The sequence below is a fragment of the Blennius ocellaris genome (genome assembly GCF_963422515.1).
Source record: "Blennius ocellaris genome assembly, chromosome: 8".
Lineage (NCBI taxonomy): Eukaryota > Metazoa > Chordata > Actinopteri > Blenniiformes > Blenniidae > Blennius > Blennius ocellaris.
The window spans coordinates 29,881,191-29,897,295 of NC_137657.1; the positions used below are offsets into that span (position 1 = coordinate 29,881,191).

Genomic DNA, 16,105 nt, shown 5'->3' on the forward strand with positions numbered 1-16,105 from the left:
CCTCTCTAACCCCTCTCTAACCCTCTCTAACCATCTCTAAACCATCTCTTACCATCTCTAACCCTCTCTAACCATCTCATACCATCTCTTACCATCTCTAACCCTCTCTAACCCTCTCTAACCATCTCTAACCATCTCTTACCATCTCTAACCCTCTCTAACCTCTCTAACCATCTCTACCATCTCTAACCCTCTCTAACCCTCTCTAACCCTCTCTAACCCTCTCTAACCCTCTCTAACCATCTCTAACCCTCTCTAACCCTCTCTAACCCTCTCTAACCATCTCTAACCATCTCTAACCCTCTCTAACCCTCTCTAACCATCTCTAACCCTCTCTAACCCTCTCTAACCCTCTCTAACCATCTCTAACCCTCTCTAACCCTCTCTAACCCTCTCTAACCCTCTCTAACCCTCTCTAACCATCTCTAACCCTCTCTAACCATCTCTAACTGTGTAATAATTAGTTATGTATTTATTGAGCACTAACCATCCACGCCAATAAACCCAGTGTCTCTCTCTCTCTCTCTCTCTCTCTCTCTCTCTCTCTCTCTCTCTCTCTCTCTCTCTCTCTCTCTCTCTACTATATATTTACTAGTTTTATAGTATTTTGATCCAGTTCAATGATTTATTCTCCTGCTTTGCAGTGACGATGTTCATTTCTACACCTGCTGGTGATGAAAGGGTCACACACACACACACACACACACACACACACACACACACACACACACACACACACACACACACACACACACACACACACACACACACACACACACACACACACACACACACACACACACACACACACACAGAGCAGGCAGCATGACGTGTTCTGCCACGGCTCCATTCAATATTAACGCCCAGCAGGAACAACTTCTAATTACTCGGATACTCGGATACTCGTCAGGACTCGGGTTGCAGCTCCAGCTGTCAGTTGCTCATGTGAACCGAACTCCACCTCTGAAGTTACAGACACTCCTCATCCAGACCAGTTCCAGTTCTACCACTTCAGACCTGAGCAACGTTCCTCATTAGAACCTGGAACCAAAGACTTGTTCCTCACAGGCTCATGATCCACTTCTAGATCAAAGCAAGAAAGATCTTCAAAGTTCTTCCACCAACACACAAACAGCAGAAGTGTGAATAAAGTAAATAAGTAAATAATGTAAATAAGTCTGTTGGCGAATTGGACGGTGTCCCTGAGGTGAAGACACCGAGGACAGCCGCTCCGTCCAGCCTCGTCCTCCTCAGTGGACACGGCTGGACGGAGCTCAACGTAAACAACAGGACTCTGTTCTAAATGCTCCAGTCGTACAGGCGACTCACTAAACACACGTTCTAATTCCTTGTGTCAACATTGACACGTCCAAACCCCAGGACGGGTCTTGCTCATGGACCCTCAGCGGTGAACCGTCAGCTGTGAGTTCTGAACCAACAAACTCCAGATTCACTTCTCTGACCTCCAGGGTTAGGGTCAGGTACCCCCCCCCCCCCCCCCCCCCCCCCACAGTGACATGACAACGTATGCGATTCAGCTGAAACGTCCACCACGGAAACATTCGTGACGCCAGGTCTCTGGAGGAGTGATCAGGATCCGGCCCGTCCAGGTCTCTGGAGGAGTGATCAGGATCCGGCCCGTCCAGGTCTCTGGAGGAGTGATCAGGATCCGGCCAGTCCAGGTCTCTGGAGGAGTGATCAGGATCCGGCCCGTCCAGGTCTCTGGAGGAGTGATCAGGATCCGGCCAGTCCAGGTGACCTTCATGTGACCTGGAGACCTTCAATGCTCTGGCAGAGCGTTTGGCGTTTCCCCGGACTGCTTCTAAGATATTGAAGACTTAGCCCCGCCCACAATTTTAACTACACTTAGTCACACAGGGTCTTGAGGGGATAGATAGATAGAGCTGGTCAGGCTGGTTTAATCTAGGAAATCATGTTACTGTCTAGATAGAGCAGCTCAGGCTGGTTTAATCTAGGAAATCATGTTACTGTCTAGGTAGAGCTGCTCTGGTTGGTTTAATCTAGAAAATCATGTTACTGTCTAGATAGAGCTGGTCAGGCTGGTTTAATCTAGGAAATCATGTTACTGTCTAGATAGAGCAGCTCAGGCTGGTTTAATCTAGGAAATCATGTTACTGTCTAGGTAGAGCTGCTCTGGTTGGTTTAATCTAGAAAATCATGTTACTGTCTAGATAGAGCTGGTCAGGCTGGTTTAATCTAGGAAATCATGTTACTGTCTAGGTAGAGCTGCTCTGGTTGGTTTAATCTAGAAAATCATGTTACTGTCTAGATAGAGCTGCTCTGGTTGGTTTAATCTAGAAAATCATGTTACTGTCTAGATAGAGCTGGTCAGGCTGGTTTAATCTAGGAAATCATGTTACTGTCTAGATAGAGCTGGTCAGGCTGGTTTAATCCAGGAAATCATGTTACTGTCTAGATAGAGCAGCTCAGGCTGGTTTAATCTAGAAAATCATGTTACTGTCTAGATAGAGCTGGTCAGGCTGGTTTAATCCAGGAAATCATGTTACTGTCTAGATAGAGCAGCTCAGGCTGGTTTAATCTAGTAAATCATGTTACTGTCTAGATAGAGCAGCTCAGGCTGGTTTAATCTAGGAAATCATGTTACTGTCTCGGTAGAGCCGCTCAGGCTGGTTTAATCTAGGAAATCATGTTACTGTCTCGGTAGAGCTGCTCAGGCTGGTTTAATCTAGGAAATCATGTTACTGTCTCGGTAGAGCTGCTCAGGCTGGTTTAATCTAGGAAATCATGTTACTGTCTCGGTAGAGCTTCCGCACGTGGAAGTGAACCAGAGTTAGTATGGAGGCAATCGTTCATCACCCCGCGGCTTCAATATTCCAATAATCAGGTCCAGATCAAGTATTTTGGCCGTTTCAGTGTCGCTCAGCTTGAAATGGTCCAGGAAAACCCGTCTGACGACCCAGAAGAAGTGAGGAGTCACTTCTCCTCTTCAGGACCAGAACCAGAACCTCACTCAGCCTGAGATCTGAGTAACCAAGAACTTGCAATGTCTGGAACACAAAACAGTCCAGGAAACGTCACAGCAGCACGGTCTAGTCGGGAGCCCAGTTCATTCCAGGGACTTTCTGGGAAAGTTGCGTCGTTTGGTCTCGGTTCACTAGCAAATCAACTCGGGGTCCAGATCAGGGACTCCCCTGTGGACCTTCCAGGGGACGGAGCAAGAGGACGTACGAGTATCTTCGGTAGTAAAGCAAGGAAACGAACAGTTCAGACCTGAAGAAGCAGACGCAGAAAGAACAAGTCAGACAATGTCTAACGGGCCGACGTGGACCAGCGAGGAAGGTTCTCATTAACGTCGTGGTTGTTTGTGGCCCGTTAGCCAGGAGCTAGCTAGCCCTGATCGCCACCAGTGGAAGGGGCGGGACTTCCAACTTCAGTGCGGTCCAATGAATAAGCCGTCTAGTCAGTATTCGTCTCGGGCGTCGTCCCCAAACCACCAGCTGTTGTATGGTAAGACCTGGTCCAGGTAAGACCTGGTCCAGGTAAGACCTGAAACCAGCAACCAAAGTCGTGAAGACGGACCTGAGTGTCTCTCGCCTGCCGCCTCGGTCGTCTCAGTAGTTTCTGGAGCCTGTCCTCTGCCCCCCCCACCCCTCCCCCGTCCACACAACAATGGAGGAGTCCAGCTCCAGAAGCTACTGAGACCTCTGGGTTTAATGAGGCCAGATGTTCCAGAGTTCCAGGACTATTCTTCTTCTGTGTCTTCAGTGTCGTTGGTGAGCAACAGCGCCCCCACAGACCCACACATGTCCTACATCCTGTTGAGCTCATAGAGACACAAGGGTCCTTCAGAACTGTGGAGTAAAACCTTGTTGCTCCTGTGGCTGGAGTCTGAGTCTAACTAAGCTAAGTCTAACTAAGTCTGAGTCCAACTAAGCTAAGTCTAACTAAGTCTGAGTCTAACTAAGCTAAGTCTGAGTCTAGCTAAGTCTGAGTCTAGCTAAGCTAAGTCTGAGTCTAACTAAGCTAGGTCTGAGTCTAGCTAAGTCTGAGTCTGAGTCTAACTAAGCTAAGTCTGAGTCTAGCTAAGTCTGAGTCTGAGTCTAGCTAAGCTAAGTCTGAGTCTAACTAAGCTAGGTCTGAGTCTAGCTAAGTCTGAGTCTAGCTAAGCTAAGTCTGAGTCTAACTAAGCTAGGTCTGAGTCTAACTAAGCTAGGTCTGAGTCTAGCTAAGTCTGAGTCTAGCTAAGCTAAGTCTGAGTCTAACTAAGCTAGGGTCTGAGTCTAACTAAGCTAGGTCTGAGTCTAACTAAGCTAGGTCTGAGTCTAGCTAAGTCTGAGTCTGAGTCTAGCTAAGCTAAGTCTGAGTCTAGCTAAGCTAAGTCTGAGTCTGAGTCTAGCTAAGCTAAGTCTGAGTCTAACTAAGCTTGAGCCACAGACTCATCAGACTCATCAGACTCATCAGCATCAGGGTCGCTGAAGGAACCTAATTGTGCTGTGATGGGGTCTGAAACTGGCCCCATCACAGCAGGAGGTCCTCCGGGTGGTCCTCCAGTCCTCCAGTCCTCCAGTCCTCCAGGAGGTCCTCCGGGAGGTCCTCCAGTCCTCCAGTCCTCCAGTCCTCCAGTCCTCCAGGAGGTCCTCCGGGAGGTCCTCCGGAGGTCCTCCAGTCCTCCAGTCCTCCAGGAGGTCCTCCAGGAGGTCCTCCACTACTGAAGGAGGACCTGCCTCAGAAGATAAACTGTCTGTCCCTGTCCTCCCCAGGTCCAGTCCTCCTCGGGGGACACACTCCGGGTTTGAAAAAAAGAGGTGCACTTTTCAAATGGTGGTTGGAAGAAGAAGGAGAAGAAGAAGAAGAAGAAGAAGGAGAAGAAGAAGAAGGAGAAGAAGAAGAAGAAGTAGGAGAAGAAGAAGAAGAAGAAGAAGGAGAAGAAGAAGAGGAGAAGAAGAAGGAGAAGAAGAAGAAGAGGAGAAGAAGAAGAAGAGGAGGAGAAGATGAAGGAGGAGAAGATGAAGGAGAAGGAGAAGAAGAAGAGGAGAAGAAGAAGAGGAGAAGAAGAAGGAGAAGGAGAAGAAGAAGAGGAGAAGAAGAAAGAGGAGAAGAAGAGGAGAAGAAGAGGAGAAGAGGAGGAGAAGAAGAGGAGAAGAGGAGGAGAAGAAGAGGAGGAGAAGAAGAGAAGAAGAAGAGGAGGAGAAGAAGAGAAGAAGAGGAGGAGAAGAAGAAGAAGAAGAGAAGAAGAGGAGAAGAGGAGGAGAAGAAGAGGAGGAGAAGAAGAGAAGAAGAGGAGAAGAAGAAGAGGTAACGTGAGCAGAGAAACGCTGCGGCGCCGAGTCACAGACTCTTCTACCATAATGGAGAAGCTCCTGGTGGAGGAACCGGGAGGGAGGGGCTGCTTCAGGAACCACACACACACACACACACACACACATGCACACACGCACGCGCACACACACACACACACACATGCACACACGCACGCGCACACACACACACACACACACACACACACACGCACGCGCGCACAACACACACACACATGCACACACGCACGCGCACACACACACACACACATGCACACACACACACACACACACACACACACACACACACACGCACACACACACACGCACACACACACACACACTGCTCTGTTCATGCAGATCTAAATGCGTGCAGGACGCGTCTGGAGACGTTCATTCTCTCACACAGACAGAATCTAAAGCCCAGACATTGGGGGGGGGGGGGGGGGGGGGGGGGGTGTAGGGAGGGTAGGGGGGTGTAGGGAGGGTAGGGGGGATGCGGTTCACGATCTCTGCGTTCTCCTTACCTTCCAGGAGAACAGCTCACCTGGATGCCTCTGAAGAACAGACGGAACGCAGGCCAGCTTCCTTCTCTCCCTGCAAATCAGCACAAAACATCACCCTCCTCTCTCACTCCTCTCTCTCTCCCTCCTCCCTCCTCTCTCTCTCCCTCCTCCCTCACTCCTCTCTCTCTCCCTCCTCCCTCCTCTCTCTCTCCCTCCTCCCCTCCTCTCTCTCTCCCTCCTCCCTCCTCCCTCGCTCCTCTCTCTCTCCCTCCTCCCTCCTCTCTCGCTCCTCTCTCTCTCCCTCTCTCCCTCCTCTCTCGCTCCTCTCTCTCTCCCTCCCTCCTCTCTCACTCCCTCTCTCCCTCCTCCCTCCTCTCTCGCTCCTCTCTCTCTCCCTCCCTGCTGGCCTGGACATGAGAGACTGTACCACCAGCGGGGGGGGGGGGGCTGTACCCAGACAGGGGGGTCTTCTCTGGACCCTGCAGGTCTGAGGCTGAAAAGGACTGAAAGAGACCCCGAGGGACCAGAAACATGAGACTCAGTCTGAGGGACGGACTGAAGGACAAGGGACGAGGATGACTGACAACCCAGAGGACCCCCCCCCCCCCCCCGATCAGACATGGTACGGTCCAGTTTCAGGAAGCAAATGTCTGGAGAGGGCGGCAGCAGAAGAAGAAGAAGAAGAAGAAGAAGAAGAAGAAGAAGAAGAAGAAGAAGAAGAAGAAGGGGAATGTATATATATATACATATATAAATACACACATATATACATATATGTGTGTTTGTGTGTCAGTGTGTGTGTGTGTGTGTGTGGTTGAGGATGAGGTTCTCATGCAGAAAATATTTGATAATGGTCTTCATGGTCTGGTCTTTATCGTACCTCGTCAAAGTTGCTCTCGTCTTTCTTCAAGGCTGCAAAAGAAAACAGGAAAGACTCAATGTGTTGAAATAAAACAACAATAACAACAAAAACAACAATTCACCGCCTTCACTTCCTGTTCTGTTCAACACAAAGCATCACATCGATTCTACAGTCGTTCCTACAGTCGATACTACAGTCGTTCCTACAGTCGTTCCTACAATCGTTCCTACAGTCGATTCTACAGTCGATTCTACAGTCGTTCCTACAGTCGTTTCTACAGTCGATTCTACAGTCGTTCCTACAGTCGATTCTACAGTCGATTCTACAGTCGTTCCTACAGTCATTCCTACAGTCGATTCTACAGTCGATTCTACAGTCGTTCCTACAGTCGTTTCTACAGTCGATTCTACAGTCGTTCCTACAGTCGATTCTACAGTCGATTCTACAGTCGTTCCTACAGTCATTCCTACAGTCGATTCTACAGTCGATTCTACAGTCGTTCCTACAGTCGTTTCTACAGTCGTTCCTACAGTCGTTTCTACAGTCGATTCTGTTTCTACAGTCGTTTCTACAGTCGATTCTACAGTTGTTTCTACAGTCGATTCTGTTTCTACAGTCGATTCTACAGTCGTTTCTACAGTCGTTTCTACAGTCGTTCCTACAGTCGTTTCTACAGTCGATTCTACAGTCGTTTCTACAGTTGTTTCTACAGTCGCTTCTACAGTCGATTCTATTTCTACAGTCGATTCTACAGTCGTTCCTAGTCGATTCTGTTTCTACATCGTTTCTACAGTTGTTTCTACAGTCGTTTCTACAGTCGATTCTACAGTTGTTTCTACAGTCGTGTCTACAGTCGTTCCTACAGTCGATTCTACAGTCGTTTCTACAGTCGTTTCTACAGTCGATTCTATTTCTACAGTCGATTCTACAGTCGTTCCTACAGTCGATTCTGTTTCTACAGTTGTTTCTACAGTCGATTCTACAGTCGTTTCTACAGTTGTTTCTACAGTCGTTCCTACAGTCATTTCTACAGTCGATTCTCAGTCGTTCCTACAGTCGATTCTGTTTCTACAGTCGTTTCTACAGTCGTTCCTACAGTCGTTTCTACAGTCGATTCTACAGTCGTTCCTACAGTCGATTCTACAGTCGATTCTACAGTCGTTCCTACAGTCATTCCTACAGTCGATTCTACAGTCGATTCTACAGTCGTTTCTACAGTCGTTCCTACAGTCGTTTCTACAGTCGATTCTGTTTCTACAGTCGATTCTACAGTCGTTCCTACAGTCGTTTCTACAGTCGATTCTACAGTCGTTCCTACAGTCGATTCTACAGTCGATTCTACAGTCGTTCCTACAGTCATTCCTACAGTCGATTCTACAGTCGTTCCTACAATCGTTCCTACAGTCGATTCTACAGTCGATTCTACAGTCGTTCCTACAGTCGATTCTACAGTCGATTCTACAGTCGTTCCTACAGTCATTCCTACAGTCGATTCTACAGTCGTTCCTACAATCGTTCCTACAGTCGTTTCTACAGTCGATTCTACAGTCGTTCCTACAGTCGATTCTACAGTCGATTCTACAGTCGTTCCTACAGTCATTCCTACAGTCGATTCTACAGTCGATTCTACAGTCGTTCCTACAGTCGTTTCTACAGTCGATTCTGTTTCTACAGTCGTTTCTACAGTCGATTCTACAGTTGTTTCTACAGTCGATTCTACAGTCGTTTCTACAGTCGTTTCTACAGTCGTTCCTACAGTCGTTTCTACAGTCGATTCTACAGTCGTTTCTACAGTTGTTTCTACAGTCGCTTCTACAGTCGATTCTATTTCTACAGTCGATTCTACAGTCGTTCCTAGTCGATTCTGTTTCTACATCGTTTCTACAGTCGTTTCTACAGTCGATTCTACAGTTGTTTCTACAGTCGTGTCTACAGTCGTTCCTACAGTCGATTCTACAGTCGTTTCTACAGTCGATTCTATTTCTACAGTCGATTCTACAGTCGTTCCTACAGTCGATTCTGTTTCTACAGTTGTTTCTACAGTCGATTCTACAGTCGTTTCTACAGTTGTTTCTACAGTCGTTCCTACAGTCATTTCTACAGTCGATTCTACAGTCGTTCCTACAGTCGTTTCTACAGTCGTTCCTACAGTCGTTTCTACAGTCGATTCTACAGTTGTTTCTACAGTCGCTTCTACAGTCGATTCTATTTCTACAGTCGATTCTACAGTCGTTCCTACAGTCAATTCTGTTTCTACATCGTTTCTACAGTCGTTTCTACAGTCGTTTCTACAGTTGTGTCTACAGTCGTTCCTACAGTCGTTTCTACAGTCGTTTCTACAGTCGATTCTGTTTCTACAGTCGATTCTACAGTCGTTCCTACAGTCGATTCTGTTTCTACAGTCGTTTCTACAGTCGATTCTACAGTCGTTTCTACAGTCGTTCCTACAGTCATTTCTACAGTCGATTCTACAGTCGTTCCTACAGTCGATTCTGTTTCTACAGTCGATTCTACAGTCGTTCCTACAGTCGATTCTGTTTCTACAGTCGTTTCTACAGTCGTTCCTACAGTCGCTCCTACAGTCGATTCTGTTTCTACAGTCGTTCCTAGTCGATTCTGTTTCTACAGTCGTTCCTACAGTCGTTCCTACAGTCGTTCCTACAGTCGATTCTACAGTCGTTCCTACAGTCGATTCTGTTTCTACAGTCGATTCTACAGTCGATTCTGTTTCTACAGTCGTTTCTACAGTTGTTTCTACAGTCGATTCTACAGTCGTTCCTACAGTCGATTCTGTTTCTACAGTCGATTCTACAGTCGTTCCTACAGTCGATTCTGTTTCTACAGTCGTTTCTACAGTCGTTCCTACAGTCGCTCCTACAGTCGATTCTGTTTCTACAGTCGATTCTACAGTCGTTCCTAGTCGATTCTGTTTCTACATCGTTTCTACAGTCGTTTCTACAGTCGATTCTACAGTTGTTTCTACAGTCGTGTCTACAGTCGTTCCTACAGTCGATTCTACAGTCGTTTCTACAGTCGTTTCTACAGTCGATTCTATTTCTACAGTCGATTCTACAGTCGTTCCTACAGTCGATTCTGTTTCTACAGTTGTTTCTACAGTCGATTCTACAGTCGTTTCTACAGTTGTTTCTACAGTCGTTCCTACAGTCATTTCTACAGTCGATTCTACAGTCGTTCCTACAGTCGATTCTGTTTCTACAGTCGTTTCTACAGTCGTTCCTACAGTCGTTTCTACAGTCGATTCTACAGTTGTTTCTACAGTCGCTTCTACAGTCGATTCTATTTCTACAGTCGATTCTACAGTCGTTCCTACAGTCGATTCTGTTTCTACATCGTTTCTACAGTCGTTTCTACAGTCGTTTCTACAGTTGTTTCTACAGTCGTGTCTACAGTCGTTCCTACAGTCGTTTCTACAGTCGTTTCTACAGTCGATTCTGTTTCTACAGTCGATTCTACAGTCGTTCCTACAGTCGATTCTGTTTCTACAGTCGTTTCTACAGTCGATTCTACAGTCGTTTCTACAGTCGTTCCTACAGTCATTTCTACAGTCGATTCTACAGTCGTTCCTACAGTCGATTCTGTTTCTACAGTCGATTCTACAGTCGTTCCTACAGTCGATTCTGTTTCTACAGTCGTTTCTACAGTCGTTTCTACAGTCGTTCCTACAGTCGTTTCTACAGTCGATTCTACAGTCGTTTCTACAGTTGTTTCTACAGTCGCTTCTACAGTCGATTCTATTTCTACAGTCGATTCTACAGTCGTTCCTAGTCGATTCTGTTTCTACATCGTTTCTACAGTCGTTTCTACAGTCGATTCTACAGTTGTTTCTACAGTCGTGTCTACAGTCGTTCCTACAGTCGATTCTACAGTCGTTTCTACAGTCGTTTCTACAGTCGATTCTATTTCTACAGTCGATTCTACAGTCGTTCCTACAGTCGATTCTGTTTCTACAGTTGTTTCTACAGTCGATTCTACAGTCGTTTCTACAGTTGTTTCTACAGTCGTTCCTACAGTCATTCTACAGTCGATTCTACAGTCGTTCCTACAGTCGATTCTGTTTCTACAGTCGTTTCTACAGTCGTTCCTACAGTCGTTTCTACAGTCGATTCTACAGTTGTTTCTACAGTCGCTTCTACAGTCGATTCTATTTCTACAGTCGATTCTACAGTCGTTCCTACAGTCGATTCTGTTTCTACATCGTTTCTACAGTCGTTTCTACAGTTGTTTCTACAGTCGTGTCTACAGTCGTTCCTACAGTCGTTTCTACAGTCGTTTCTACAGTCGTTTCTACAGTCGATTCTGTTTCTACAGTCGATTCTACAGTCGTTCCTACAGTCGATTCTGTTTCTACAGTCGTTTCTACAGTCGATTCTACAGTCGTTTCTACAGTCGTTCCTACAGTCATTTCTACAGTCGATTCTACAGTCGTTCCTACAGTCGATTCTGTTTCTACAGTCGATTCTACAGTCGTTCCTACAGTCGATTCTGTTTCTACAGTCGTTTCTACAGTCGTTCCTACAGTCGCTCCTACAGTCGATTCTGTTTCTACAGTCGTTCCTAGTCGATTCTGTTTCTACAGTCGTTCCTACAGTCGTTCCTACAGTCGTTCCTACAGTCGATTCTACAGTCGTTCCTACAGTCGATTCTGTTTCTACAGTCGATTCTACAGTCGATTCTGTTTCTACAGTCGTTTCTACAGTTGTTTCTACAGTCGATTCTACAGTCGTTCCTACAGTCGATTCTGTTTCTACAGTCGATTCTACAGTCGTTCCTACAGTCGATTCTGTTTCTACAGTCGTTTCTACAGTCGTTCCTACAGTCGCTCCTACAGTCGATTCTGTTTCTACAGTCGATTCTACAGTCGTTCCTACAGTCGATTCTGTTTCTACAGTCGTTTCTACAGTCGTTCCTACAGTCGCTCCTACAGTCGATTCTGTTTCTACAGTCGTTCCTACAGTCGTTCCTACAGTCGTTCCTACAGTCGTTCCTACAGTCGATTCTGTTTCTACAGTCGATTCTACAGTCGATTCTGTTTCTACAGTCGTTTCTACAGTTGTTTCTACAGTCGATTCTACAGTCGTTTCTACAGTCGTTTCTACAGTCGATTCTGTTTCTACAGTCGATTCTACAGTCGTTCCTACAGTCGATTCTGTTTCTACAGTCGTTTCTACAGTCGATTCTACAGTCGTTTCTACAGTCGTTCCTACAGTCATTTCTACAGTCGATTCTACAGTCGTTCCTACAGTCGATTCTGTTTCTACAGTCGTTTCTACAGTCGATTCTATTTCTACAGTCGATTCTACAGTCGTTCCTACAGTCGATTCTGTTTCTACAGTTGTTTCTACAGTCGATTCTACAGTCGTTTCTACAGTTGTTTCTACAGTCGTTCCTACAGTCATTTCTACAGTCGATTCTACAGTCGTTCCTACAGTCGTTTCTACAGTCGTTCCTACAGTCGTTTCTACAGTCGATTCTACAGTTGTTTCTACAGTCGCTTCTACAGTCGATTCTATTTCTACAGTCGATTCTACAGTCGTTCCTACAGTCAATTCTGTTTCTACATCGTTTCTACAGTCGTTTCTACAGTCGTTTCTACAGTTGTGTCTACAGTCGTTCCTACAGTCGTTTCTACAGTCGTTTCTACAGTCGATTCTGTTTCTACAGTCGATTCTACAGTCGTTCCTACAGTCGATTCTGTTTCTACAGTCGTTTCTACAGTCGATTCTACAGTCGTTTCTACAGTCGTTCCTACAGTCATTTCTACAGTCGATTCTACAGTCGTTCCTACAGTCGATTCTGTTTCTACAGTCGATTCTACAGTCGTTCCTACAGTCGATTCTGTTTCTACAGTCGTTTCTACAGTCGTTCCTACAGTCGCTCCTACAGTCGATTCTGTTTCTACAGTCGTTCCTAGTCGATTCTGTTTCTACAGTCGTTCCTACAGTCGTTCCTACAGTCGTTCCTACAGTCGATTCTACAGTCGTTCCTACAGTCGATTCTGTTTCTACAGTCGATTCTACAGTCGATTCTGTTTCTACAGTCGTTTCTACAGTTGTTTCTACAGTCGATTCTACAGTCGTTCCTACAGTCGATTCTGTTTCTACAGTCGATTCTACAGTCGTTCCTACAGTCGATTCTGTTTCTACAGTCGTTTCTACAGTCGTTCCTACAGTCGCTCCTACAGTCGATTCTGTTTCTACAGTCGATTCTACAGTCGTTCCTAGTCGATTCTGTTTCTACATCGTTTCTACAGTCGTTTCTACAGTCGATTCTACAGTTGTTTCTACAGTCGTGTCTACAGTCGTTCCTACAGTCGATTCTACAGTCGTTTCTACAGTCGTTTCTACAGTCGATTCTATTTCTACAGTCGATTCTACAGTCGTTCCTACAGTCGATTCTGTTTCTACAGTTGTTTCTACAGTCGATTCTACAGTCGTTTCTACAGTTGTTTCTACAGTCGTTCCTACAGTCATTTCTACAGTCGATTCTACAGTCGTTCCTACAGTCGATTCTGTTTCTACAGTCGTTTCTACAGTCGTTCCTACAGTCGTTTCTACAGTCGATTCTACAGTTGTTTCTACAGTCGCTTCTACAGTCGATTCTATTTCTACAGTCGATTCTACAGTCGTTCCTACAGTCGATTCTGTTTCTACATCGTTTCTACAGTCGTTTCTACAGTCGTTTCTACAGTTGTTTCTACAGTCGTGTCTACAGTCGTTCCTACAGTCGTTTCTACAGTCGTTTCTACAGTCGATTCTGTTTCTACAGTCGATTCTACAGTCGTTCCTACAGTCGATTCTGTTTCTACAGTCGTTTCTACAGTCGATTCTACAGTCGTTTCTACAGTCGTTCCTACAGTCATTTCTACAGTCGATTCTACAGTCGTTCCTACAGTCGATTCTGTTTCTACAGTCGATTCTACAGTCGTTCCTACAGTCGATTCTGTTTCTACAGTCGTTTCTACAGTCGTTTCTACAGTCGTTCCTACAGTCGTTTCTACAGTCGATTCTACAGTCGTTTCTACAGTTGTTTCTACAGTCGCTTCTACAGTCGATTCTATTTCTACAGTCGATTCTACAGTCGTTCCTAGTCGATTCTGTTTCTACATCGTTTCTACAGTCGTTTCTACAGTCGATTCTACAGTTGTTTCTACAGTCGTGTCTACAGTCGTTCCTACAGTCGATTCTACAGTCGTTTCTACAGTCGTTTCTACAGTCGATTCTATTTCTACAGTCGATTCTACAGTCGTTCCTACAGTCGATTCTGTTTCTACAGTTGTTTCTACAGTCGATTCTACAGTCGTTTCTACAGTTGTTTCTACAGTCGTTCCTACAGTCATTCTACAGTCGATTCTACAGTCGTTCCTACAGTCGATTCTGTTTCTACAGTCGTTTCTACAGTCGTTCCTACAGTCGTTTCTACAGTCGATTCTACAGTTGTTTCTACAGTCGCTTCTACAGTCGATTCTATTTCTACAGTCGATTCTACAGTCGTTCCTACAGTCGATTCTGTTTCTACATCGTTTCTACAGTCGTTTCTACAGTTGTTTCTACAGTCGTGTCTACAGTCGTTCCTACAGTCGTTTCTACAGTCGTTTCTACAGTCGTTTCTACAGTCGATTCTGTTTCTACAGTCGATTCTACAGTCGTTCCTACAGTCGATTCTGTTTCTACAGTCGTTTCTACAGTCGATTCTACAGTCGTTTCTACAGTCGTTCCTACAGTCATTTCTACAGTCGATTCTACAGTCGTTCCTACAGTCGATTCTGTTTCTACAGTCGATTCTACAGTCGTTCCTACAGTCGATTCTGTTTCTACAGTCGTTTCTACAGTCGTTCCTACAGTCGCTCCTACAGTCGATTCTGTTTCTACAGTCGTTCCTAGTCGATTCTGTTTCTACAGTCGTTCCTACAGTCGTTCCTACAGTCGTTCCTACAGTCGATTCTACAGTCGTTCCTACAGTCGATTCTGTTTCTACAGTCGATTCTACAGTCGATTCTGTTTCTACAGTCGTTTCTACAGTTGTTTCTACAGTCGATTCTACAGTCGTTCCTACAGTCGATTCTGTTTCTACAGTCGATTCTACAGTCGTTCCTACAGTCGATTCTGTTTCTACAGTCGTTTCTACAGTCGTTCCTACAGTCGCTCCTACAGTCGATTCTGTTTCTACAGTCGATTCTACAGTCGTTCCTACAGTCGATTCTGTTTCTACAGTCGTTTCTACAGTCGTTCCTACAGTCGCTCCTACAGTCGATTCTGTTTCTACAGTCGTTCCTACAGTCGTTCCTACAGTCGTTCCTACAGTCGTTCCTACAGTCGATTCTGTTTCTACAGTCGATTCTACAGTCGATTCTGTTTCTACAGTCGTTTCTACAGTTGTTTCTACAGTCGATTCTACAGTCGTTCCTACAGTCGATTCTGTTTCTACAGTCGATTCTACAGTCGTTCCTACAGTCGATTCTGTTTCTACAGTCGTTTCTACAGTCGTTCCTACAGTCGCTCCTACAGTCGATTCTGTTTCTACAGTCGATTCTACAGTCGTTCCTACAGTCGATTCTGTTTCTACAGTCGTTTCTACAGTCGATTCTAAAGTCGATTCTAAAGTCGATTCAATTTATTTCTATTAGTTCTCATGAACGACGTCATTCTGATGCATGTTGGTGAAAATGTAAATAATAAATCTGCTGCATAAACAAAAACAAGGTTTGGATGATGCAAGAGATCAAATGTGGAAAAAGAAAACCAAACAAATTTCATGTCCAGAGTCAAAGACAACATATTGTCCTCCACATGGGACGTGTCCAAAAACAGCCAGTCTTGTCTGATCTGGTGGTTTTTAGTCACAACGACGTCTTTGATATCGCTTTGAAGATACTTCAAAGCTTTGTTTTTATTAGACTGGAAACGGTTTTGTTTTGTTTTTTCACTTTGAAGGTGATGTGACGGTTTTTTATCTTGGTCCACCATCTACAACTATAAATACACACACACACCTTTTCATCTTAGAAATCATTCAGAAAAGTACATAATCTATATTTAAGTCTATTCAGACACTTATAAATACAGACAAGGCTCGGAACCCTTTCCAATATTTAACAGTTCTACTTTATAAATACCTTTCTGTATTAAAAATATATGTAAATATATGCAATAAGAATGCTATGTGATATGATATATATACATATATTTAGTTCCAATTGTAATTAATTAATGACACAATTAATTAATGGTTTCATTTGGGCAGTCAGCCTCCATATAAACATTTGTTTGTTGTAAATAAAGAATCCAAATGTTTACGGATGTTTTCTTGTTTAGTGTAAAAAGCTGTCACGTTTTTCCACATTCAGTTTTTCCACCAGACTTTTCTTCTGGTTTTTCCATCTTCAAGTCACGTGTTCAGTCCCTGGAGAGGATTTTTGTTGTTGTTGTTGTTGTTGTTTT

At 44.9% G+C, this 16,105-nt stretch overlaps 1 protein-coding gene across 1 annotated transcript in view; it reads right to left on the reverse strand.

Annotated features, from left to right (window-relative positions):
* cdk14 (cyclin dependent kinase 14) overlaps positions 1–16,105 on the reverse strand; it is a 35,344-nt gene that overhangs the window by 18,927 nt on the left and 312 nt on the right. The window contains 1 exon segment of the mRNA XM_080501596.1: positions 6,666–6,697. Within this exon segment, the coding sequence (XP_080357722.1) occupies positions 6,666–6,697 (32 nt within the window).